We start from the raw sequence: 24486 nt of genomic DNA, 5'->3' as shown, positions 1-24486 counted from the left end.
TCAGGGTCAGCAAGTACCATGATTTTTAATTTTTTGGAGGGCAGGAACTGGCTGTCAAGATGCAGATCTATGTTGCTGTTAAGTTTGCTTTAATTTACAACGGTATGATGTTCTGTACTGGGACACAATGAAGTTTTGCGCCTTCAAAGTTGTGGAAAACCAAATACCATTTAACTGACTTAAAAAAGTAATGTGAACAGTACTGCAACATTTTTCTATCCTAAAAACTTTGTGGGTAAATAATGGTGAGGCCTCTAGTTGAAAAGTTTCACATTACCTTCAGACAATAAAGTAATTTATCAAAACATCCTGCTTTTGTCTTACAACCATTAGTTGCTTGAGACAAAGTTGCTTGCTCCAGATTTTCTAAGCTATTGACAAACCATATTTCTCTCACAAAATGAGGCAAACTTAAGTCAGCTGCAGTGGGTGATATGTCACCAGATAGTGTTGTCAAACTGGAAGACAAGACTCAGTCTGGTTTGCATTGAAGTAGACTGTGGAATGTCAGTTGAACTTGTATCCCAGCATGCTGCAAAGAGTAATGCTTTATAAAGTTACTGTGGCATCGGTGAAGCATTAAGATTGACTGGACAGCTCATAGCTAGAGGTGAAGATAAAAAAAGCCTACTTTGTGTTTCTCTTCGGGAACTGGCTATGCATTTGAAACTTTCCTTCTGTGTCATGTGCTTAGCAGATAAAGGTTGATTATCTTCTTGATGGAATTGCAATGCCATGGTAGTATCTACGAATGTCCTATTGCTATACTGGAGAGCAAAACACATTGTGGTTTTCTTACCACTGTAGAGGGAGTCTCTTTAAATGGGTATTTTCTGTGACATAGAGGAGTAACTGTTGATGATGGAGACAGACTTGTCTATCTCCTACAGTTTTGGCTTCCTTGGAGTTTACAGTGTTTCATCAGGTTGTATTGTATAGCACATTTGTTTCCTAAAAGACTTCATTCAAAAAGTCTACATCCTCTCAGCAGATTAAAAGCTTTCCTGAGCAGGTGTTCACCATCAACTGAGAGCAGCACCAGTACCTTTCTACTTCACTTTTACAAGTATTAAGATCTTCCTTCAACTATTTTTCACACTAAAAAATAGACAAAAAAACAAAAACCAACCAGCCCAAAACATTGAACTAATGTTTGAATTTGTCACAGCTATTTAGAAATCTAGATAGAAAGACTGCACAAGTAAAAGTTCACATACTAAATATTTCAGACTTCCTAATGAGCCAGGCTTAAAGCAGGCAAAAAGTTTCTCTAGTAAACTGAAAGCATGGTTTCCTATGCTTTTATGCAGAAAGCATGTGTAACTTAAGTGAGGCATCTGTAACTCAGATGGTCAAGGAACAAAGCTTTGTATGTGAGTTTCAGAGACACTTCGGTCTCCTTTTAAAGTGTGTTTGTTAAACTAAACCAGGTAACTGTCTACACTTCATACTTTCATCTGGCAGTCAGTTGCTGCTCTTCACTGTTAATGATGCCTGTCTCACTATTATGAAAGTGACTTAATAAGTCATTTTTCAAGTGTGTCTGGAAACAGCTGTTATGATTAGAGGTATGCACTGAAGCGGCTTTTAATTCCCAATCACAAATTTAATTTAGGTCAAGTGTGGGAATAAAAAAAGCCAAAAAGGAGACTTGGGAATGCTCAGTAGAGTTGTTCGCTGGTTTCAGAATTGTTTCATGTTCCAGTCACAAAGTTACTTGACCAGCTGCTTGCCACGCTTCCATTGTGTTACTGGCTCTGAGATTTTACAGCAAGGTGAGGGAACTTCCTTTCCAAGAGCTTCTGCTTCGTTTTCTCTAGGTTTTGCCTTCTTGCCCTTGCGCATAAAGATTGTTCAAGTCTGAGCCTGAAATAAAGAAGTCAGTGTGGTTAATTTCTAGATTGCTTCTAAGAACCTAAATGAGCTCAGTATTCATTTACTTTCAATAAGCTAAAATGCATTCAATGCAAATTATTTTCTTCTGCTGCTTTTGAATTCAACAAAAATTCAACCTTAGGTAGCCTGCATGTAAAGTTACTTTTACACTGCAACTTCACAGGTAACCAAGCCTCTTAATGATTAAGATGGGAGCTACAAAAAACAGAGCAAGCTGTTATTTTAAAAAAGCCTTATTTTCTATCTACCAACTGTAAAATAGGAAAACTACTATTTTTTTCCTTGTAAAGTGGAATAAAGAGGACTGAGAAATTGATCAGAAAATTAGTTTAAATGTCAAAAACATCTTTTTACCTGATGAAGCGTTCCACATGAGGCAAGTAATAAAATTTCCTCTTTTTGTATTTTTTGTTCAAGTACCATGGTATTGGCCATTCCTTGTAAGAGTACCTGTTAAAGACAGATGAAACGCGTTATAGAATGTACACTTACTGTCTTCATTCTTGGATTCTACCAGGTACACCTGGTCACAGCACAGTGACAAAGGGGTCTGACTGGTAAATGACAGAATTTGCCTGTGGGTGTTTACTTTAAGCGCTATTGCTGGCCTGGTTTGTAACTACAGCTCATATTTAACTCAGTGTCTCTGAGTGTAGAAAGCAGTGTTGCTTTTAAAATTGGCAGTTTGAAGGATTGTGATCCTTTAAACTTATATTTTAAAGTTACTCCTTCATAAGAAAACTTTCAAAAGCTGATGTGAACAAACTGTGTGTGAAGAATTTTGTTGCTACTATGATTTTCTTTTAAAATACCAGTGTTGGAGCATCAGGTCAAGTTGATATCTGCCTGAATGCCTTTCCCTCCAAATACAGACTCTTATTATGTCTGTCTGGGGTTTCTCCTGTGTATGGGCTGCACCGATGGCTTCTGCAGACTTACTTACCTACATACTCCTGCGCATCAAGATTGCGTCAGACCTACTGCTATATACTGCAGTTTCTGCACATGCTTAAAGAACCTCCATGGTGTCTGCCTCTTCCCCCTGCTTTAACTGGGGACTGGACTTTCAAATAAAAGGGTAAATTCTTTGTGGACAATTTTTCCAAACTGAAAGGTATCTTAGAATGGTTTGGGTTGGAAGTGATGTTAAAGACCATCCGGTTCCACCCTCCTGCCATGGGCAGGGATACCTTCCACTAGACCAGATTGCACAAAGCCCTGTCCATCCTGGCCTTGAACACTTCCAGCTATGGGGCAGCCACAGCTTCTATAGGCAACTTGTGCCAGTATCTCACCACTCTCACAGGGAAGAATTTTTTCCTAATCCATTTCCAAATCTACCTTTCAATTCAAAGTCATTCCCCCTTGTCCTATCCACAGCACCAGACTACAAGTCAAGCACAACAGGTTCTTTCCCCACTGATTTCCACCACGTCCCTTCTCTTGGCTGTGGCTTCACTGGCTAGTAGGTAGGGACAGTACTAATCTTGTTTATCCATTCCTGCATCTCACTAATTAGATGATGAGGTCCTTGGCTAGCTTAAGAGAGTCACAGATACAGAAAGAAGTCTCACCCCTAGAGATCTAAATCTAGTCATTGGTGCACTTAGTACTATGCTGATTTGTATTTTATGGGTAAACAAATGCAACCTTCTGTTATCTGCACTGTTACTGCCAAGCTTAATACTGTAATTAGTGCATCAAATGCTAATATGATGAGGGTAAAATACTGGTTGATGAAATAGCAGGTCCTGCCAGAGCCTTCAGTGTCATCACCTGAAGTTACATATTACTGAAAGCAGCTGGACAGTAAATAATTCTTAGAAGCTTCTAAGTTAACTATCTGCCAAAAGTAGCAGGGAATTCCAAGGGACGTTTAGGTGGTCTCATGCAACACTTTGGGTAATTGACTCCCAGCATGTGGATTTTGCATTAGAACCAGGGAAGTCCAAATGATTCAACTTGACCAGTACTCCCTAGTTCATCTGTGTGTTGCTGAATAGCTATACTGCAGAATCGTATTAGTTGCATGGAACTAATTTTATCAGAATTAATGGTAAAGCTTGCTGTTGAATTGTTTAGCAACAATTGTAACCACATAAAAAAACCCGAAGAGACAACAAAAATCAAATAGGACATGGAACACTGACCAGAAAACCTTTCTATACACTACATGCATGCTTTCCTGATTAGAAAAGGATTTCATGTAAAGAGACTTTTCCACAAGCAAAAATCACATAATTAGAAGAAAAGGTTCTCTTTCTCATACCAGTAGGTGCGTCCTAGGAAGTCATGTCTCCACTCGCCAGGTACTGGCTTTTCATGGCCAGTTTGTAGAAGCCTCAAAGCAATTTCTCTTTCTCTGACAACCAAATCTATATTTTTCATAGACTCTTCTACCTAAGAATAGGAAACAGTTTCAGGATGGGCCAACAAAACACAATACCGACAATTAAAAAGATCTCGAAGATATAAGACAAAATCTAAAGAAAAAGCAAAGGTTGAACAGTGGGAATTCTGTCATCAGTAATCTCACACTTGTGGAGTGAGTGAAACAGCTGAATTGGTCCTGTGTTAGAACAGTAAAGAACCAGTGCTTTAAAAACTTAACTTACAAGCAGAAGAGATATGAAATAACTGATGGTCTATTTCACTAAAGAATAGATGGATAATACATAAGGCAGACCTAATGCTGATGCCCACTTCTGAGGCAGGGGCAGGGAGGAAGTAGAAGCAGCAGCAGCAATTTTATGTATTTCTGTTAGATGGTTTGTACTGGCTGTTTGTTAATCTAGTTTTAACTTTGGAGTTGGGTCACAGCCTCAATAATGCCTACTGGCTGATTAGAAAGCTGCCTTGTCTAAATCATGCCACTTGCATTGAAGCGTTTTAGTCAGATCTGCCTCATAATATTACTGTAACACGCATTACATATGGCAACATGTTAAATGCATGGGAAACTGCTAGAGCTAATTCTAATAAGCAGATTGCTGTATTTTGTCTCAGTGCAATCATACTGTTTAACTGGTGCTTGATTTCTAGTTTTCTTGGGCTACAGGCAATTAGTAAGATTTGATTTTTAAAGCGTTAGGGCCACTTAGTTAAGCTCTCTCCCAAAACAAGTTCTGTTGTGATTTGTAATTGCTGAATAGGGATGTATAGAGGTGGGTCTAAGTCAAAAATGCTGTTCAAAATAGGAATCACAAAATACAGTTAAGAAACTGTATTGCAATACATTAGAAAAAGATACACGGAGATCCAGTTTTACATTGGGTCTTCCCTAATTTACAAGTACAGTGATTAAATGACAGGAGACCAAATCATTCCATGTCTGAAGCAAAACAGAGAAATCATAATGCAATTACAGATACATGTAATGGCAAATAACAGTTGAATTATTAAACATACAAAGAAATTCAAATTAACAACGTAAAGGCTTTTCCCAAATTAATTTTGATGCACAGGGGGATATCTGAGAATATCTCTCATGTCAAACAGCTGAATTATTTAACTAGCCAGTGAAGGTGTAGGTTTCCATCTGCGAGACATAAACAGAGATGGCAGTGGATTTACAACTAAATGATGATTCCAATAGTAAAAATACTGAGAAAAGAATTTAGTAAATTAGCAGCAGAACTGCAATAATGCAAGAGAAGGAGGGAATGTGAGGACAGCAAAGAACTAAAGAGTACAAGTCTGGAGAAGACAATGTCAGAGGCCAGAAGTTGGCAACAGTGGAGGGGAAGGAGAGAGAGCATACAGAAGTTTTAGCACAAAGAAAGCAAAATATTCCTTATGTAACAGGTAGAGAAACCTTTCTCACTGTGTTGACTGAGCAGTGTTTATGCACATACTAAAATCAGGAAAATAATATATATTAAAAAAAGAAAAAAACAATGTAATTAAGTTTAAAAACACTTAATCTTTCACTCAGCTATTTTAGAGTCATACTTTTAGCTAGTATGAAAAAGTTACCTTTTCTAATCGTTCTGGACTTGGCATAGGCTTGAGTTGTCGTTTTGATTCTAGCTCTAAAGTTAAAAGCATGTTTTTTTCCTTCAGCAAGACATACCTAGATCAGAAAGCATAGTACTTCAGAAATAATTTCTGGATCTATTAGCAATTATTCAGTCACTAACCTGCTGGACAAAGCAGAGTTGTTCATCCTCTGATCTCATATCCCATGCCTTCTAGCTCCATATGAAGAGGCAAAGGTACTAACTGCAGAAAGCCCAGCAGAAGTGGGGAAGGCTGACACACAGAATCATAGAACAGTTTGGCTTGGAAGGGACCTTAAAGCTCATCCAGTTCCAACCCGCCTGCCATGTGCAGAGACACCTTCCATTAGACCAAGTTGCTCAAAGCCCCATGGAACCTGGCCTTGAACACTGCCAGGGATGGGGCAGCCACAGCTTTTCTGGGCAACCTGTGCCAGGGCTTCACGACCTTCTCTGTAAAGAGTTTCTTCCCATTATCTAATCTAAATCTTCCCTCTTTCAGTTTTAGGCCATTCCCCCTTGTTCTAGCCTATGTGCCCTTGTAAAAGCCCCTCTCCAGCTTTATTGTTGGCCCCTTAGGTAGGTACTGGAAGGCTTCTCTAAGGTCTCCCCTGAGTCTTCTCTTCCCCAGGCTGAACAAGAACATACAAGCAGAGGCTGAGGAATAAAGGTTTACTTAACCTGGAATAAAGAAGGCTAAGAAGGGAAGAGGTTAATGCTAAGTAGTCTTCCACTGCCTGAACAGAGCCAGACTATTACAGGTACACAGCAAGAAGAATATACAGCAAGAAGAATATATAACAAGACAAAAAACATTCACAGTAATAATTAAATACTATCTTAGCTGTAGCACAGGTTGCCTAGAGTGGTGATGTAATCTCTAACCTCAAAGACTTAGGTACCGGAATAGATTCAGAGCTGAGGAACCTAATCTAATGTAATGGTCAGCCTCCCCCAGAGGTCACTTGCACCCAAGTGTCCTGCAGTTCAAACAACCTCCAAAGGGTCCAGACACAGCCTCTTCATACCAAACCTGATCCCTTTGCATGGGGCACAGCTACCACACAGCCACCTGCTGTATAGCTTGTGCATGCTGAGCGGTACCTAAACTTGGGCTGTTCCAAGCATGCGGAGCGATACGGCAGGCTGCTGCATTAGCTAAATGTACCGACTAGTAAGTTCACTAGCCACATTTTAATAAAACATCCAGAGCTGCTCCGAAACAAGAGCAGCTACTTCACTAAAACATACTTACCAAAGCTTGTGTAAGTCCTCACTACTCTTGGCCCTCAGTTGCTTTATATTCCATGCATCCCCTGTGAAAAGGGAAACAACAACAAAAAAAAAAAATCGTCAATAGAACAAAGTTCTTGTATTCCAACAGAAAAAAAGAGAAATGCTTCCATTAGCAGGCTTGTAAGTATTACAGAACAAGGGCCACTTTTTAAAAAAAGAGCTACGATTTGACAGCTGTCCTTGTGGATACTCAGCTTTGCTTTGCACATACAAACACCTTAAAAAGGCAATTACGTGTACTTTTATTTGTGTCTGTAAGAGGCTGGGAACAGGGAAAGATGAAAAGTGAATCTTTACATTGAAATATTTTTCTTCCGCAGTACTGTGTATTTTATCAAAGAACATTTCTTCTGTGATACACTCTCACTTAAGAGCAAGGCAAAGGTTTTACAGTAAAATATTTTGCTGTGTAATAGCTATTTGCTTTCATAAACACAGAACACACACAGGAAAATAAAATTAACAGGTATAAAGATGCAAAAGTACTGTGTATATATATACATTAAAAATGTTTTGTGTACCTCTGAATGCTTCCTATAATGCAAAGGATGTCAGATTTCAGCTGAGCACAAGTGGCTCAAATATCTCTATTAGAAATGGTAAATGTAAAGCTCACCGGACTTTACACTTTTTTCTCCCCAGTTTACTGGATCATCAAAAAACTCCTCCAGACCTTTCCGAGACAAAGTAGTGTGCAGAAACTTCAGCTGATGGAGATGCTCAACTTTTGCTTGGGTCTTGTGGAAGAGATTTGGTGTCAACCTGCATAAAAATTACAAGAAAAACCATATATGATAAGAAAAATAGTAATAATCTAAATGCAAATGTTGTTCTACAGAGAGATGAATGCCACAGTCCAGGGAGGAAAGGCGTAGGTTCAGTTCTTCATAAAACTGTCATCTCAGTGGTGTTTTCTCCTCCACGCCTCTCATCTAATTATCACTTATGTGTACTCAGAAATAAGCAAGTTTGAAATTTAACAGAGTTTGAGCTAACGCAGCATAAGAACACATCCTCCGACGCTGACTTCAGCTAAACGGCAAAAGCAGTAAACACACGGTATAAGCACACAGAAAACCCACGCCGCAGCGATGCACGGCAACCAGTGACACGCAAGAACGCAGCGCTTCACGCTTACAGAGCGCCTCACGGCATAAGCCCCTCGCAACGCTCAGCCGCGGTTTACAGAGGCCAGGACACCCGGACAGCCCGCCTCCCACCAAGGGCGCCCACCACAGCCAGTTGCTGAGCCTGTGGCTCCCCCGCGCTGTGCCGTGCCGTGCCCACCCAGGGATGCCGGCAGCCATCAACCTCGGCCGCGCTCCTGACAGCCGCAAAGAGCCCGTGAGGCGCCGGCACAGAGCGGACATCGCCGCGGCGGCCGCCATGATCGCCCCGCTCCTCCCCTCCCCTCCCCTCCCACAATGCCCGGCTCCGCGGACGGCGGCCCGCAAGGGCACCGGAAGGGGAGCGAAGACTTTGCCATTTTCCAAGATGGCGGCTGCTTAGCTTCATCCCGCCGCGGAAAACAGCGCCGCTGGCCCCGCCCGTTACCAGTTCCCGCAATGGCGGCCATGAGCCTGGTTCTCCGGGCAGCGGCTGCTTGGGGCGCCCGGCGGGCGGCGAGGGGCACTCACCTGCCCTGGCCCGGCGGAGCCTCCCGCCTCCCCGGCACTGTCGGTAGGGCCGCGGCGGAGGGAATGGGGGGCGCGGGTGTGCCGGGGGCGAGGTGACCTTGGGGAGCTGCTCTCCTGAGGATGAGGGCCGCCCGTCCTGCCTTTCCGCGCTGCACTGGCAGCGGGGCAGGAGAGGGGTGCTGTGCGCTACGGTTACCGTTGCTTCCGCTCTTGTCCGTGCAGGTGTAAACGCGTTCGACGTGAAGAAAATCCCTTGAGGGGGTGCAACGTGTGTCATCATTCCCCTCAGAAATTGCATTTCTGGGATAGAACTTGGACCAAAATTGGCAGGAGACCAAACTTGCCCATCCGTGTATTTACTTGGCCCCATATGATGATATTTGGTGATTTCTTTTTGGGACTTTCAGGTAGAAACAGGCCTGTGTTGGAAGTTAGAAGAAGAATAGGTTCATCCTAGCAAAATAAGAAATAGACAGACCTGTAGGTACATTGATATCCCCCAGAAAACCAGTTTGTAACTATTCAGATGATGTTATATGCTCTTTGTTTGTTTGTTTTCCACATGTGGTGTTGACCTTGTCCTGGCGCAGTCACCAACGGGAGAAAAACACATAATACTTTGGTTCAATTTTCAGCTCCTGTACGACATAGCAGCAGCCATGGGAAAAGAATGTTTATTATCAAGGCAACCAAATTTTATGATACTCGATTTCTGAACTTGTTGGTGAGTTAAAACCGAATTTACTATATTCAGTGTAACACATCCTTTGCAAATGGTGTAAAAATGTCTAAGATACAATTTTCTCTATTGTTTACATGACAGCATCTAAAATGTGGCTGGCACTACTGACATAAGAATTTCCAGTCCTCCTTCTAAAGATTTTTTTTGTCAAGTGTTGTAAAATCAGGGCCAGATGAAGTAAAAAGAATGGCTGAATGGCAAAGACTGTGATAGGTACTTAAAGCTGTAGTAGCATTCTTAAATTATGTGCATATGTTGTATATGGATAACCTACAAATGCTTTGTATTATAGCCACCTTTTAATAATGTATTAGGTTACTCTTCTGCAGGGTTTGGCTTCAGTTACCCAAATCACTAGCACCAGAGACGAGACTTTGGAAGCCTGACCTGAATTTGACCCCTAAAAAGCTATAGGTTTCAGGTAAAGCCTGTTATGACCGGTAACAACCAACTTGATATAACCCCCTTTGTGCAATCAGGCTTCCTTTATCTGTCTTCCAAAGTTACCAAAGCCAGCAGTGGTTGTATTTATGATGGGTTATATTACATTGGTGTTAGTGCCTTGGTATGGTTAAATGCTGAAGCTGGTCATCACAAGATGCTGAGACAGCATTCAGGGAAAGCATTATTGTCTGCTTCTGTAGAGACTGAGAGGTGGGAAGCTGAACTAAATAGGCTTCTGGACTGACACAGCATCACCGTTTCTGTGTTCTAGTTAAGCCGTTTTAAGCAGCAGTATGTCTTTACATACAGCATCCTTATCTAACATATGAATGCAAATCTATTGGCTCTTACATAATTTTCAGACTAACCTCATTTAAATGTTGTCAGGCTTCTGAGTTTCCCATACTGTTCCTTTTTTAATTTTATCCCCTGTACAGCGATTCTATATATATCTGACGGGAATACCACTGGCAATATTTATAACGTATGTCAACATCTTCATTGGTGAGTGCTCTATCGGGACTAAGTTCAGTACACTGTCAAAAATTATCAAATGGAAACTAAGCATGCTAGATAGAAACAAGTGATCTCTTAAGGTTTGCTCTTTGGGAGACCATGAAATAGGCCTAACAGTTATGGTAATCCTGTAAGTACATGGAATACGTTCCCAGTATTTTTATTTTTCAGTAGTTGTTGGTTTTTTAAAAGAAGATTACCACATTTTTAAAAACAGAAGAATTCCATCTTTTGACAGTCTTTCAAACATGGTTGAGGTTTAGAGAACAGTTCTGTATTCAGATGAGTCTGTATTACCTTGTTTGGCATACTTTAAAAAGGCTGCATACACTGCAACTGTTGCTTTTATCTAGCAGTAAAATTCTGCTTGGCAATACTTGTTTTAAATCTACTACTGTAATAATATGAAATTGATTTAATAAAGAAATTAGGAAAAATCCATGCTTTCAGCTCATATACTTTAAAGGGCATTTGTGCAGGCTTGGTCATAGTTATTTCTTATGTATAGCAGCTAATTTCACATTTTGTTGTGTGGCTTAACCTATGAGCTAGATATACACACTGTGAAGTGTCTGGAAATATTTCTGAATAGAGCTCAGGCTGAGGAATTAAGTACCCTCCACATATAATAATGATCTTTTCCCAATATGCAAAGCAGAATATAAAGTACATAAAAGAAAAATACTTGAATTAAATGTTCCTCCCTTTTCCTTGTCAGGTGAAGCTGAACTTGCAGAGATTCCTGAAGGTTATATTCCAGAGTACTGGGAATACTACAAAGTGAGTGTAACTTGTAAAAGGGTGGCGTGTTTATCAACAATCTTCCTCTTGATGACACTTTTGGGAGTAAAATGTGTGGAATATGATAATGAGGATGCCCTTTGGGTATTGGCGTAACAGAACTCAAATTCTGCAATTATGATTTTGGTAAACTTGCTTTTTTCAGCTTTATGGAATATCCAGGTTGCTGTAGGAGGTCTGTTTATTGACAAAAGTAGATATGAATGGTCTGTAACTATTTGCAAGTAAACTGCTGAAGCTGTATGTCAAGAATCCTTTTATAATATTCCTAAGTAGTAAGAACAATCTTCTGTTCTCTATTCCTTGCATGCGGTTTTTGTCCTTGTTTCTTGCTCTGGAACTACAACATCTTAAGATACTGGATTTTAAAGTGACATTACTTTCTTTTGTACTGTTTGCTACTGTCATTTCAAAGTCCAGCACTACACAGGCTTTTATATCTAGAAGTGGAGATTCTTATATTCAGAAACTCTCAGTTATACTTTTTTCATTTTATTATATTTTCTTAAAATTAGTTTGTGGCTTCTTGCTGCAAGCACTTTTTTGGTAGGAAGTAATTGAATTCAGTGATTCTATTATGACTGTTTCATCTCACTTAGACTTTTGTTCCTAGTGAAATGACCTCTGTGTGGAAGCAAAACTTTAAAATGTCACTGAATATGGTAAGAGTTTTGGAGTCCATTTCTGTAATTACGGTGGAAGTTTTTACTTCAACAGAAAGAAAACAAATCTCATCTCCCATTAGCCTTTAATTTTGCTACAGAATAGTCATCTGCAGGTTATCTTGGCATCAAAAATGTCAAAAGAAATACGGTATTTGAGAGTTCTGATCTTACAAATAGTTGAGCATGTTTTTCACTTTACTATTACGGTTTGAATGGCAGCACTCATAGTGTTGATGACATGTTTTCAGGACCAGGAACATGCAAAATGGTTTAGTTATGATGGCATTTCTACTTGGAAATTGCAGGAATAATCTCTGCTTTTATATTTTCCAGCACCCTATAACTCGCTGGATAGCTCGTTACCTCCTTGACCCCCCTGAAAAGAACTATGAAAAGGAGATGGCTGTACTTCATATTGAAGCGGAGAAAGCTCAAATGAGGTATGTTATATAGCTCAAGGGTTTAAAAAACTGATACATACTGTAGTTGACCATTTTGCTTAACTTACAAAGTTGAATGCTGATGTAACATACTTACTTCTGTATCACTTGACCCTGAGTGCTTGCTGCACTGGCTGGTGCCAAAGTGGAAGTTTAGGGTATCTGTAGTCTCTGCCTTCTCAGTATTACCAGAACTGGAAGGATCCAAGGGCAATCTTGTAAAACAACAGTGACTCTTCAGAACAGTTGGTATTTATAAAGGTATAGCTCTGTCTTCCTGAGTCAGCAGATGGACAGCTCTTTTTGCCTCTGCTAATGCTCCTCACTTAATTGGGCAGCTAAGTAACAGTTTACAGGATTGATACTGTTCGTTGTTGCTGTTGAAAATTTTGTGGGCAGGAATGACATGGTACTGAGTTTGTTCTGTACTTACTCAGAGTAAACCGTGGTGGTGGAAGAAAGTCTGAGTTTCACAAACTGTTGCCACTTGGACCAAGACAGCATAACTCCTTCTACTATCACATTTACTTCCGATTTTCTTGCTTCTATGTATTCTTAGTTGAAAGCTGTATCAAAACTGTCTAGCCCCTTACTAGGCAAGAACCTGTGACAGAACTCCTGCAAGTATTTTTATTACTTTTCTATGACTTGCTGAAAAAAAAGATTGAAATAGAAGGCTGTAATAGCTCATGTTCTAGTTGAGCCCCTCATATTTTGGTATTATCTATGTTTCAGTAGTATTAAGCATATTTAGCATCTTTTAGCATACTTAGCATCTATTTATTAACCATAGATGCTAAACTCGTTGCTGACATTGATAAACATATGATGAAACCCAGTAAGCTTCATGTTGAGTGTGTCTGTTGGTTTGTTTCTTTTTTAGGCTGATGGAGTTGGAGGCACGCAGACTGATGAGACAGAGGGGTGATGGACCTTGGTATCATTATGAAACACCTGATAAAAATCTTGTTGACAATTCTATGAAATCCACACCTGACAATTAAACAGTTTTAAGACTATGCGTGGTCTTAAATGCATACCAGCAGATTGTGGCTGAGCTATGTAATACATATCCTGCTATTAACTGATGGAAATCAATAAACTGTGTGTTTTTGTTGATTCCCATAATTTGAAAGAAACTGTGTGGTAGTTAAGCTCATATAGCTGTTAAAGCTGTTAATCAGAGAAAGTACCTTATGTCTGTTGCCAACAATTCCTTTTCTCTAGAACACAGGTGTAGGATGGGCTTTGTGACCTAATATATATGAAACAAGTTGGTGTTATTAGTGTTCATTGTGTGAATTCTAGTATTAAAAATTTTCAATGAAAGGTATGGGAAACTGCAAGGCTTTTTTGTGCAAAGCGTTCCCAGGTACTCTGTGGAAGATTAAGTAAAAAAAATATCTTCAGATCTTCAGAATAGGATTATATCTACCACTTTATTAGGCAAATAGTTTCTTTTTTGTTACTTGTAGATGAATTCATCTCTCACTATTTTTTCCCAACTTGCATATTGTTCAACAATGTGCTGTCATTTTCTCTGCATGATTTCATACATTTCTCTCTTTAGAGAACTGTTAATAGCCTTCGTCCCTGGTATTGTCACCCATGCTGTTCTTCCTTTAGTATTGCCACCAGTTCTAAACTTTTTTCTTCTTGTATATGCATAATTTATGTTTCTCTACTCTTTCATTTTCTCCAGTCTCACCTCCTATATATAGTCTATGTCTGTAAAAGACTTTGTAAACAGACTCTTAAAAAGGCAAACCAACCTCCCCCCCCCCAAAAAAAAAACCAAACAACACCGCAACACAACAAACAAAACCCAAACAAAAAAACAAACTTTGGGCAATTCTCTATGTAGATCATCCAGAAATTGTTGTCTGTTGAACATATTTCTCCATGGTTTTGGGGGTTTTTGGTTTGTTGGTTTTTCAATGGTTTGGTTTTAAATAAGGCTTTAAAGTGTAACAGGTACTTTTGCTTCACACTCTAAATGGTAATATATCTAAAACAGAGCCACATGCTCCCTTTGTAGCAGAAAAGATCTTCAGTGATGAAAACACATTGCAAGGTAATACATTAATATTTCAGAAAAATCTTAGTGTTATTAAATATGTAGCTAGTGACATGAAGAATCACATGAGTTCTGGGGAGGATAGTCTTTACTAGGTGTTTTTCTACACTTCTGACAATTATGTAGGGAATATAGAGCGTACTCTTTACCTGTCAGACTTTTGCCACTAGAGGGATGTGTGTCCTCGGAGGCTGTGGTACTCTGCTTTTAAATGCCTCAAGAGATTGATGCCTCTGTCAGCTTGTGACATTAAACTACCTGTCCAATTAAAAATTTCTACTTTTTAAGGATATAAGCCAAAATAATCCCTGGCCTTCTTGTGGTTTGAAGCTGTTAAAACATAAATTTATGTGAATCGACATTGCACAGACCATTTTAAGCAAAGACTGCCTTGTTTGCTGTTTCCTAGCACTGCCAAACATTAGAAAGACTCACTGATTTTATATCAGTGCAATGACTTTTCCTTTTTGTTTGAGGCAATCTTTCAGGTTAGACAGCTTGTATGTCTTACTGTGGCTCTCATAAATGCTGACTTAATCATGAGGGAAGCCGTTATAAAAGCACAAAGTTTTCTCAGGTAAAGTAAATCTGTCTGGTGACTATTGATTTGGGTTTTATTCAGCATCCAAAGATGCTCACAAGTTTTTGATGCAATGTCTGTCCTTCAACTGAGCCTGAGGCCGTTCATTCTACTGATACCCTAGTTTGGCCCTAGTATTTCACACTGTTCCCAACACTTGAAACACTTCTTTCAAGCTAGAGAGAATGCTGAGAACAGACTGCAGTGGTCTCACTCTCACAGCCTATTTCTTTGTAGCTGGATACAAAGTTAATATTAGTCTGTTGTTAGTTGGGATTTTACTAGAATCACCTTTTGAAACATAATTTTCTGAGGTGAACAGTGGTTCTAGCAAAGGTCACATCACCTGCTTGGATTGAATCCTTGGATGTAATGTGGACTGTAGGTGGAAGGCTATTCATGTACATTACAAATCGTAAACTGATTGGTCATTTCTTTAATCCTGCTGCTGTCAGGCATCTGTAATAGTTACTAGATATCGAGGGGGAGGGGGAAAGAAAAGTCACTTTTCCCCAGAAAGTTACTTCACTCTATTTCTCCTTCCCCAGCTGTATTATTTCAAAATGAAAAGCAAAGAGAAACACAGCAAATGCAGGAAAAAAGGTAATTTTAAGCTAAAGGTCCCGTCTCTCAAGCCATGGGTTTAGTTGCTGGTGCTGCAGCAGGCTGCCTGGGAGACCTCGGGCTGGGTCTTCCTGCCCTGCGCGCCAGCAGCCCGCTCCTCCGGCAGGTTACACACCACCGGGCCAGGGCCCGCCCGCAGGCACTACTGCCAGCGCTGTCCAGGGCGCGGCCGCCACGCTCACCCGGTGTACCCGGTGGTCACGGCACCTTTGCCGTTAACTGCAGGGCTGGTCTGAAAGCTTACTTCAGGCGTGTAAAGTTAGTAGATCCTTGCAGCTGAGAATTGATACACACTTAGTATTCGCTTGCTTACAAATAAATAAAGTCTCCTGTAGCAGAGCATTACTGGTCAAAGGCAAAGCTGCCCTGAGCTACCCAGGGAGACCTGGCGGCCAAGCCTCCGTTCTCCCGCTGAGCCGCGGAACGGCTTGGGTTGGAAGGGGCCTTACAGACCACCCAGTTCCGCGCCCTGCGCGGGCAGGGACACCTTGCACCGGGGCGGGCTGCCCCGAGCGCGCACAGCCTGCCCGCGAGCGCTGCCGGGGACGGGGCCCCCCCCCAGCCGGGAGCCGCCGCGGGGCCTGGCCGCGCGCCGCCGGCTGCCGCCTAACGGTGGTCCGAGGCACGCGCGCGGGGGCGGGGGCGGCCCTAGGGGAGCGCCCCGCACCGCCCCCGCGGGCGGCTCCGCCCGCCGCCGAGGGGCGCGCCGGGGCCGCGGGGCCCGCTCCGCCCCTGCCCCTCCCTCCTGCCCGCCCGCCCGCGCCGGGACCCCCGAGAGCCGCCGCCGCAGCTGGTGCCGCTCCCGCCGCCATTGCATTAAAAATAGCATCTCCCTCCCTCCGCCCCGCTGCGGGCACGGCTCGCCCCGCCGCGCCCTGCCCTGCCCTGCCCGCCTCTGTCGCCCTCGCGCTGCCTGCTCGTCGTCTGCCGGCCGGCGGGAGTGGAGCAACATGCAGCGGGCCGCGCTCTTCAGCGGCGGTGATGCGCAGATGGCCGCCGGGGACCTGGGCGAGCTGCTTGTCCCCTACATGCCCACGATCCGGGTGCCCAAGTCAGGGGACCGGGTCTACAAGACGGAGTGCGCCTTCTCCTACGACTCGCCTGTGAGTGCAGCGAAGCCGCCCGGGCTGCCTTCGCTCCCCCTCCCCGCCGGCGCCCGACCTGCCCTCAGCCGGCGCTCTGCGGGAAACCCGCCCCTCCTGCGGCCCGCTCCCCATCGCACCCCGGCCGGTGAACGCAGCCCGTCTCTCTCTCCCGGGCTCGCCGCTTCTTCCGCAGGCTTCATAATCTCGCCTGTTCCTTCCGTTAGCAGCCCGCCCGCCTCCACCTGCCGGGGCTTACTCCGCAGCCAGGCTTCCCTCCGCTTCCCTGCCACCCCCCGCCAGGCTGCCGGGCTTCCCCCGCCACGCGTGGGGATCGAGGCGGGGAGAGGCCCAGCCCTGCCCCGCGCTGTGCCCGCGGGCTGCTGCACCGGGGCGCCTCCCGGCACATCGCTGCCGGCTCGTACGCTGCTGCCGTGCTTGTTCGTGTATCTCCCTTTCTCCTTAAGGCGGTCCGAAGTGGTTGCTGAAACGGGGGGGTTTAGCAGACGTGGGGAAACTTTCCTGCCGGCTGGGAAGTGGGCTTTGGTGGTCCGGGGTCTGCCCGCTCCCGTAGGGAGATTTGTGTTTGCCTCCACACGGGTAGTGAAAGAGGGCAGTAGCTGGCCGCCTCGCTGGCATGTTTCCACTAGTAGATGCCGATCGTTTTGCTTTTCTGCTCATTGTTCTTTCTACAGTCTTGAGAGGAAGCTTCCAAAGTAAAGGCTGTTCCTGAAAATCAGTGTGAAAGTACTCCTGAAACGCTCTCTCCTAAGGTTTCAGTTTTGTCACTGGGCTTCAGTGAACCTGCAGTGTTTCCCCGCTAGCTTGCTTAGTTTGCTGTCAAATGGATGCTTGATGTACAGGAAACTTTCTATGGTGTTACAGCTGTCTTGCAAAACACCCACAAGCTCCACAGATTGTACGTGCTCAGCAGCAGTTTGGGGCCTGACTAATTCTTAATTTTGCTGATAATGCTGGCAGCCGTCATTAATAGGAATGATAAATGCTTTGCAAGAAACAGGTGCTTGGAAATTACACTTTTTAAATGGAGCTGAAATTTTAGTAAGTTTCTTCTGTACATGAAGTTGAGGTTTCTCAGAGGTGGTCGAGCACTCTGTATTGACGTTAAGTCAATGGCAGCAAGCAAAAGGAAGCTCAGAGTTTACATTACAGAATATTCAACGAAAGATACATTTCAGACAGATTTTTTTAATTCTTTAACCCCCTCTTTGTGATAACACTTTCTAATTCAGAAAATCAAAATTGGTTTAAAGGTGACTCAGCTGTCTGGTGTTCATCACGTCTTGTTGAACAGAGGTTATTTTTACCCGCACTCTTCAGATCTCAAGTGTCACCCATCAGCCCCGACTGTTCTGGGAGGCAGTCGGATTAAATCTGCCAAAGCAGACTGCTGCAAAGTTGCTAATTGCATTATATATTTAATAAAGTTGTGGGGTTTTTTGTTTTTTGGGGTTTTTTTTTGGGGGGGGAGGAAATCAATGTACAGCAATTTTCCTTTAAATTTCTGCTTGGATGAGCACATGGTTGATTTTTTTAGCAACACTTTCATTCGTGTTCAGAATTGTGGTTTATAAAAGTTGCTATTAACAAGTAGGAAGGGATATTAAATACTGCTGTGGATTGAAAAAGCAATCACATCCTCCAACAAGCCTCGAGTAAACACAACAAAAGCTGTGTGTAGCAAAACAATGTGTTTGAACAGAACATAGCATTTGAGAAAAACTTAACAGATGCTCTGTATAGAACTAGCAAAAGGAGTTGGGATTGCCATGTGTGATTTTATTTTTTTATTTCTCCCCAAAATGTTTCAGCCTTTTTATTTTATTGGAAAGAGATTTCAGATTTTGGACAATGTTGTTCTCTGTTGTTGAAGCTTTTTGTTAAAATTGCATTATAGGCATTCACTGGGCAAAAGGCTTAGTGGAACCTGTGCAGTACCAGTAAAAATGAAACTAGTCTCAGTTTCAGTTGTTTTCCATGGCTTTTCAAGCCCATGCCACTCTTCACCTTAGCTGAGCAAAGACTTACCTCGGATTTTATTTTTTCTTCCTGTATAACCTAATGAATACTGAGTATTGTTTATAGGATGACAGTTCTAAAGAGCAAGTGTGCATTCTTGGGTTAAACAATGTCATTTTCAAATTGAAAATAGCAGAACTGTGTTTTTTCAGTCTTTCGTTCAGAAGGAAGGTGAAGGGATACAGACAGATTGTTGCCTTGGCTAATGGGAGATGTTTGTGCTTTGTATTAGGTTAGTTTTGCAATTTGTTTTCTTAGGTCAGCTATGTATAACCCAAGCAAGCCTCTTCCTATTGAGGTGTCTGCCTCTTTTTGGAAGAAGATGCACACTTTGCTTGTTTTGTTAAATACTAAAGCAAAAGATCAGTGTTTAAAAAATGCACTCTTGGTTTTATGATCCACGGTAAAATTCCAAATTACTTTCTTGATGGCAGAGGTATTTTTTCTTGTAAGCTTCTTTCTCAGTGTTCTTCACATCATCTCATTTTGCCATTTTAAATATGCTCCCTGTTACAGTTTAACTTCAGCATGTCTCTGGAGTCAATGCGAGATGTTTTATTCTGTCACTTTTCTTCAGATCTTTAGTAGTTTCTTTAATTAATGCTGTAAAATTGTCTCTCAAGCTTTACCTTTTTTGGGTGTTGTGGTTGTGGGGTTTTTTTGTTGTTTTTTTGTTGGTTTTGGTTTTGGTTTGGTTTTTTTTTTCTTCTCCAAAGCAGATTTCCTCACAGAGAAGTAAATTTTGAGTGCTTGTCTATATCTTTAAAGTGTTGTATCCAGTCGCACGGCAACTCTATACTCAAGTTTTTTACACTGGTTATGTATTATTACTTTTTGGGTAAGGAAGTCTTGTGATCTTTAAAATACACTAACCGTCAGACATGTGAGCATTAAGGTACAAAGGAGTATTATATTTATAAATAAAAGATTCTGCAGCTGTTTTGAAAAGGACCAAGAAGGGTGGGATGGTCAAAACCAGAGCTATTTGTGTCAGGGGGTGCCAAAGAAAATGAGGTACTGGGGTGTGAGGCTCCACCTTTAACTTTCGGTTGTGCAAAGCTTAAAGTGGCTGGGAGACCTGGCTTTGTCGTTCTATCATTGTGTCCCCTTGTCCAGATTTAAGCAGTGTAGTATCACTGAGATTGGTGTTCCAGTGGATATGGGCAGCTTTGCTGACTGTTCTCAAATTGGTTGAGGTTCCTTTTCCATGAGTTGGAAATCTTACTTCCTGGGGTGAAGATCTGAGAACAGTGGTACTTCTGTGCTACAAAGAGAGTCATTAGTTCGGATCAAAAGTGTGAGGTAGGAGAGGTGCAAGAGGATATTCAGTGTATTTTTTTTTCCCATGTGGATTAACTGTAGCATGATGGCCTTGTGAATAAGGTAGTATTGTTAGAAAGACCACTAGAGAGATGAGAAATTTATGTCCTTAGATTTGGCCTATTTCCAGTAACATACTGGAGTTGGTTTCTAGGAAAGCTGGCAGAAACAGGAGGCAAATTTCTGTGTGCTTAAGAGCCTTAGTGACACTTTTTAGTTTGCTTGTCTCATAAGATTAGAAAAGATGCTTTATTAAGAGTTAATTTTTAATGACTTTTCTGTGTTGGTTGGTGGTTGGGTGGTTGGTTGTGGGTTGTTTGGGTTTTTTTGTTTGCTTGGGGTTTTTTTTGTGGCTTCTAGAAAAACTATCTAATGAGGACTCCTACTCCAGATAACCATTGATTATTTATACAGGAATTGAGTGCCTGGCCCAGCAACTAGCTATTGTAGCCTAGTACCACTTCCCTGTTTCCAGCTTGGCTGATGAAGTCCTGTGCCTCTCATTTTTCAGATGTGGCGCATGGTTGTCCCTCCTGGTGACTTTTTCTGTGTCTGTGCCCCTGTCATGGAGGTTTCCTGTCTCCACTGTGACCTCTCTTCCTCTTTTGGCAGATGAGCGAGACTTTATGTTCAGTACAATGCAGGAGGCAAAAAGATTGTGTTATATAATCTTTTGTCTTAGTATTATTTCTATAGAAGCATAGTACTCAGCTGGAAATTCTGTCTTTTAATGAGATCCTTGTCTCTAAGGCTTCCAATCATTTTGGACCAGGCACATCTGAAGGAGAGGCAGCTGCTACGAAAGCGATACAAACTGGAGCATAAGAAAGGTTTGCGTTCAGGGGGCTGTATAGGTTTAAATGGGCATGGTCTGAAAGCTTCTCCATGCAGGGCATTGTTTACAACCACAGCACAGGTCATGAGCCCGATACAGTGACAGGACCAAACTGGTTCTGTAGGTTGCAGAAGTTGATTGAACAACCTAAAGCTTGGCTTCACTCCACTGGAACACCTTGCTGCTTCTGATGGCTTCCTCTGTGAATCTTGCTGACTTAATTTTTGTGACTGGGGAACTCTGTAATGGTTATGTTAGGACAGTTCACAGGGACTAGACTATTCTGAAGGACTGAAAATCCTTAAGTGTCTGATGGATGTCGGTGACCATGCTGCATAAATGTTCCTAGAAACAAGCACCTCTCATCTGGCTTTTCCTTTGGTCAATATTCATTGAAGAAAATTAGTCACTGGGGCCACTGTCTGGGAGGGGTAGCCTGGTGTCTTGTTTCTGTTGATGGGACAGGAGCAGCAGTGAGGAAACAAGTAAGGTGACTGAATACACCAAGACAAATCAAATATTCCAGACAAAGGATTTTAGCCTAGATGCAAAATTATATCCGAGTTATTGAGGGAGTGAATTGCCTGGTGGTAGGTTATCACCTGAAAAATCAGAGCAGTGTTGTACAGTTGCATCACAGGGCAGTACCAAAGCTGTCCCGTGGGTGAGTGTTTTGCTGCCTGGGTGCGCACCAGGACACGTGGGTTTAAACCATGACACAAGGTTAACGAAACGGTCTTCCAAAGCTGGAGAATGGTAAAATCAGTAAGGGCTGTGCCTTCAGTGTCTCACAAATGTGAGAAGTAACTATGTGGATTTGGAGAAAAAACATTGTGTGTGTGCATTGTACATTTCTGTGTGTTTGATCTAAATTTGGGTCTTACTAGCCTTTCCCTCTATAGCCATGACTGACCAAACATTACTTATCCTGTTATCCAGAGCAATGATGGGCTGGAATATTAAGGGTAGCAGAGAGACTTTGATTGTAAGTTAGCTGGAGTGATACAGGTTAAACACAGAAATGCAGATGAATGGACAACCCTGCACCTCTGCTGAATCACTGTGGAGCCATTAGGTTTCCACTCAACTCTTCCCTGTTTTCTGTTCTGGAAGCACTGTCTTTGTGACCAACAGAATTGTATGGCTAGGGCTCGGCACAAACCAAAAATCATCAGGCTTTCTCTAAGCTGCCATTGGAGGCAGTATGAGTGGCACTGCTAGAGCTGGGAAGTAAACCTTGATGGGATCTCCGTCAGTGGCTCATGCAGTCTGCACCTGGGTAATATGACCTCAAACAGTGTTGATTGATGGGTGGAAGTTCTGTGTTCCTGTTTGCAGATTAGAAGTACCTCATGGTAGTTTTACCATTTTATCTGCTCACCTACCATGAAACCTTGATCCTGCCTGTGAATGTGACTTGTGAATACTGCTTTGGAATTACATATGCCCTGTTCTGGAGTCTACCTGTGACTTATGCATGTGAGTGAGCAGTCAGTCCACCTCTTGGAATGGTGGTTTGGTTTCATTTTAGTGACTGGCTGCCCGAACAGCTTTTTTTTTTCTTGCCAGGAAATACAAGTGCTGCACTTGATTGGCCTTGTCCGTGTGCCCATCTAGAAGCTCCAATGGACATCTTTGTCAAGCAATTGCAGAATAATCTGCTCATAGGGAAATACCCAGTGCCATCCTTAGTACTTGGCATGTAGCCCAGAACATGATGAATTGTAAACCTTTCAGAATGGTAATATATTTGCTGTTATAACTTCATCTGGTTGTCTGCATGATATCAGAACCCCAGAGACTGGTTACATTTTTTCATGTTGGTTGTGCATCGTTTCTTCAGTATTTTGCATGTTGTTATTGCGAAATGTGACAAAACAGTAAAAAGTAACTTTTATATTTGTTTCTTTTTGGTTTGGTTTTTTTTTTTATATAGTTTTATTTGTTTTGATGGGAGGGTGTGGGAAGGATTTCTTTAGCATTTGGAGCTAACAGTCCAGTTACTAGAAATCCTGTACTTTATTTCAGATCATTTGTCCTTTCTTTCTCTGCCCAATCCAGCTCTTTTTTTTTTCCCCTCTCATCTCTCTTGTCTTTTACCAGTTCCAGTAGTACATGCCTTCTCTCCACTGCTTGTATATATTTTCGCATTAATGCTTATGTATGTCTGTGTCATTCCGTTCCGTTTCTGTTGCTTCTCCCTTTCCTCTTTACCAGATGCCAAATTTTACCCTCTTATTATTCCTTTTGTGCTTTAATTTAGTTACACTATTGTGTGATTCAATGTGATATGTGTATGTTAGGGATGGTCCTGTACATTTTCTAAATATATTCAAGATTGGATTGCAGTTATACAGCAAAGGTCTTGTGATCACAGCCAAATTAATTACAGCAATTCCTGATGAATAAACAGTCTGAATAGAGCCTGTAACAGTTCTGTATGGTTGTGGGTTTTGTAGTGAAATGCTCTCATGGAAACCATGGCCAAATGCACAGAGGAGCCAGTGACCCTTTGTCATAACTGGCATTTTTTACTTTATATGTGACAGGATAAGCAAACTTCTCTTTATATTTAGATATGAAGACTTGTGAAGACTTGAGGTGCTGTTTTGCCCTCTTTTCTGATACCTATATTAGCAATATTCATCATTGTTCTAGTGGACCTAAAGAAAATAGCTGTGCAGTAGATTAGCCTGAGTATGTAACTCCTTGCTGTGTTTAGTAGATCACCGCAGCAGCTGTGGTTTTATAAATTCATTATTGTCTAAAATTGCCGAACCCTAGATTTCCCTGAGGGGTTTAAATGGTTCAGGCTTTGGTAATGAGATACGGGCCATTAGTTCAAAGCCTGATCAGGTTAGTAGTGTTAGAAAGCTGTTAGTCTGTGGTCTCATAAGCATATGTGAAGTGAGGTGGTATTCTTTGTCTGTTTCCTTGTGGACTGGAGTTTGTGTTGGCCAGACCTCTTGTCCACCAGCTTCCTTGCTCTGTTTTTCAGGCCTGAGAGGGGGTAAGTCTGTTGCATTTTAGCTCTTTTCCCTTCCTCCTCTGCAAAACACGAATTAACATCTAAATAAGTAAGAAGACCTTTTTTAAAAAACAAAGCATAACTTCTCTCCCTCGTGTGGACTGTGTCTCCCTTTGTATCTGTAAAGCACCTGGTATATCGTGGCTTCACTAGGGGCAAATTGTGCCTGACAGATTTGGTCGCCTGCTATGACAGGGTTACAGTGTTTGTGGATAAGGGGCGAGCAACTGACATCATCTGCCTGGACTTGTACAAAGCATGACACTATCCTTGCATGACATTCTCTAAGCTGGAGAGTTGTGGATTTGATGAATGGACCACTTAGTGAATAAAGAACTTGCTCAATGGTCACACTTGAAGAGCTGCAGTCATGTCTTGATGTCTGGGTGGAGACCAGTGATGAGTGTTATCCCTCAGGGGTCAGTACCGGGACAGGCACTGTTCAACATCTTTGTTGGTGACACG

The 24486-nt window shown here is 42.1% G+C and overlaps 3 protein-coding genes across 8 annotated transcripts in view; 2 read left to right on the top strand and 1 right to left on the bottom strand.

The window, feature by feature from the left end:
• Positions 1–1585: 1585 nt before the first annotated feature.
• Positions 1586–8600, bottom strand: MRPL47 (mitochondrial ribosomal protein L47). 2 transcript variants are annotated; one of them, XM_065674513.1, is made up of 7 exons: positions 8424–8600; positions 7807–7952; positions 7150–7210; positions 5872–5968; positions 4166–4296; positions 2251–2346; positions 1586–1866 (listed from the first exon to the last, which is right to left on the bottom strand). In XM_065674513.1, the coding sequence occupies exons 1-7, from the start codon at positions 8576–8578 to the stop codon at positions 1749–1751; spliced, it is 804 nt and encodes a 267-aa protein (XP_065530585.1). In that variant the 5' UTR covers positions 8579–8600; the 3' UTR covers positions 1586–1748. The 2 variants fall into 2 exon arrangements, with proteins under 2 accessions (XP_065530585.1, XP_065530586.1); XM_065674514.1 differs by having other exon boundaries at positions 8478–8600.
• A 67-nt stretch (positions 8601–8667) lies between these two features.
• NDUFB5 (NADH:ubiquinone oxidoreductase subunit B5) lies at positions 8668–13563 on the top strand. Of its 2 annotated transcripts, none has more exons than XM_065674515.1 (6): positions 8668–8870; positions 9418–9551; positions 10451–10517; positions 11248–11309; positions 12329–12435; positions 13319–13563. In XM_065674515.1, exons 1-6 carry the CDS (start codon positions 8756–8758, stop codon positions 13437–13439), a joined length of 606 nt encoding a protein of 201 aa, XP_065530587.1. In that variant the 5' UTR covers positions 8668–8755; the 3' UTR covers positions 13440–13563. The 2 variants fall into 2 exon arrangements, with proteins under 2 accessions (XP_065530587.1, XP_065530588.1); XM_065674516.1 differs by having other exon boundaries at positions 8670–8870; positions 9463–9551.
• A 2936-nt stretch (positions 13564–16499) lies between these two features.
• The window catches only part of USP13 (ubiquitin specific peptidase 13), a 69437-nt gene continuing 61450 nt past the window's right edge, over positions 16500–24486 (top strand). For all 4 annotated transcript variants that reach the window (XR_010611511.1, XR_010611512.1, XM_065674504.1 and 1 more), the window contains exon 1: positions 16500–16819. Coding sequence is in view for 2 of the 4 variants with exons in the window: in XM_065674504.1 (XP_065530576.1) it covers positions 16667–16819 (153 nt within the window). In the remaining 2 variants the exon portion in view is untranslated. The remainder of the gene's footprint in view (positions 16820–24486) is intronic.

This window comes from Lathamus discolor, chromosome 3 (genome assembly GCF_037157495.1).
Source record: "Lathamus discolor isolate bLatDis1 chromosome 3, bLatDis1.hap1, whole genome shotgun sequence".
Taxonomy (NCBI): Eukaryota; Metazoa; Chordata; class Aves; order Psittaciformes; family Psittacidae; genus Lathamus; species Lathamus discolor.
This window is presented reverse-complemented; position numbering and strand designations above follow the sequence as displayed.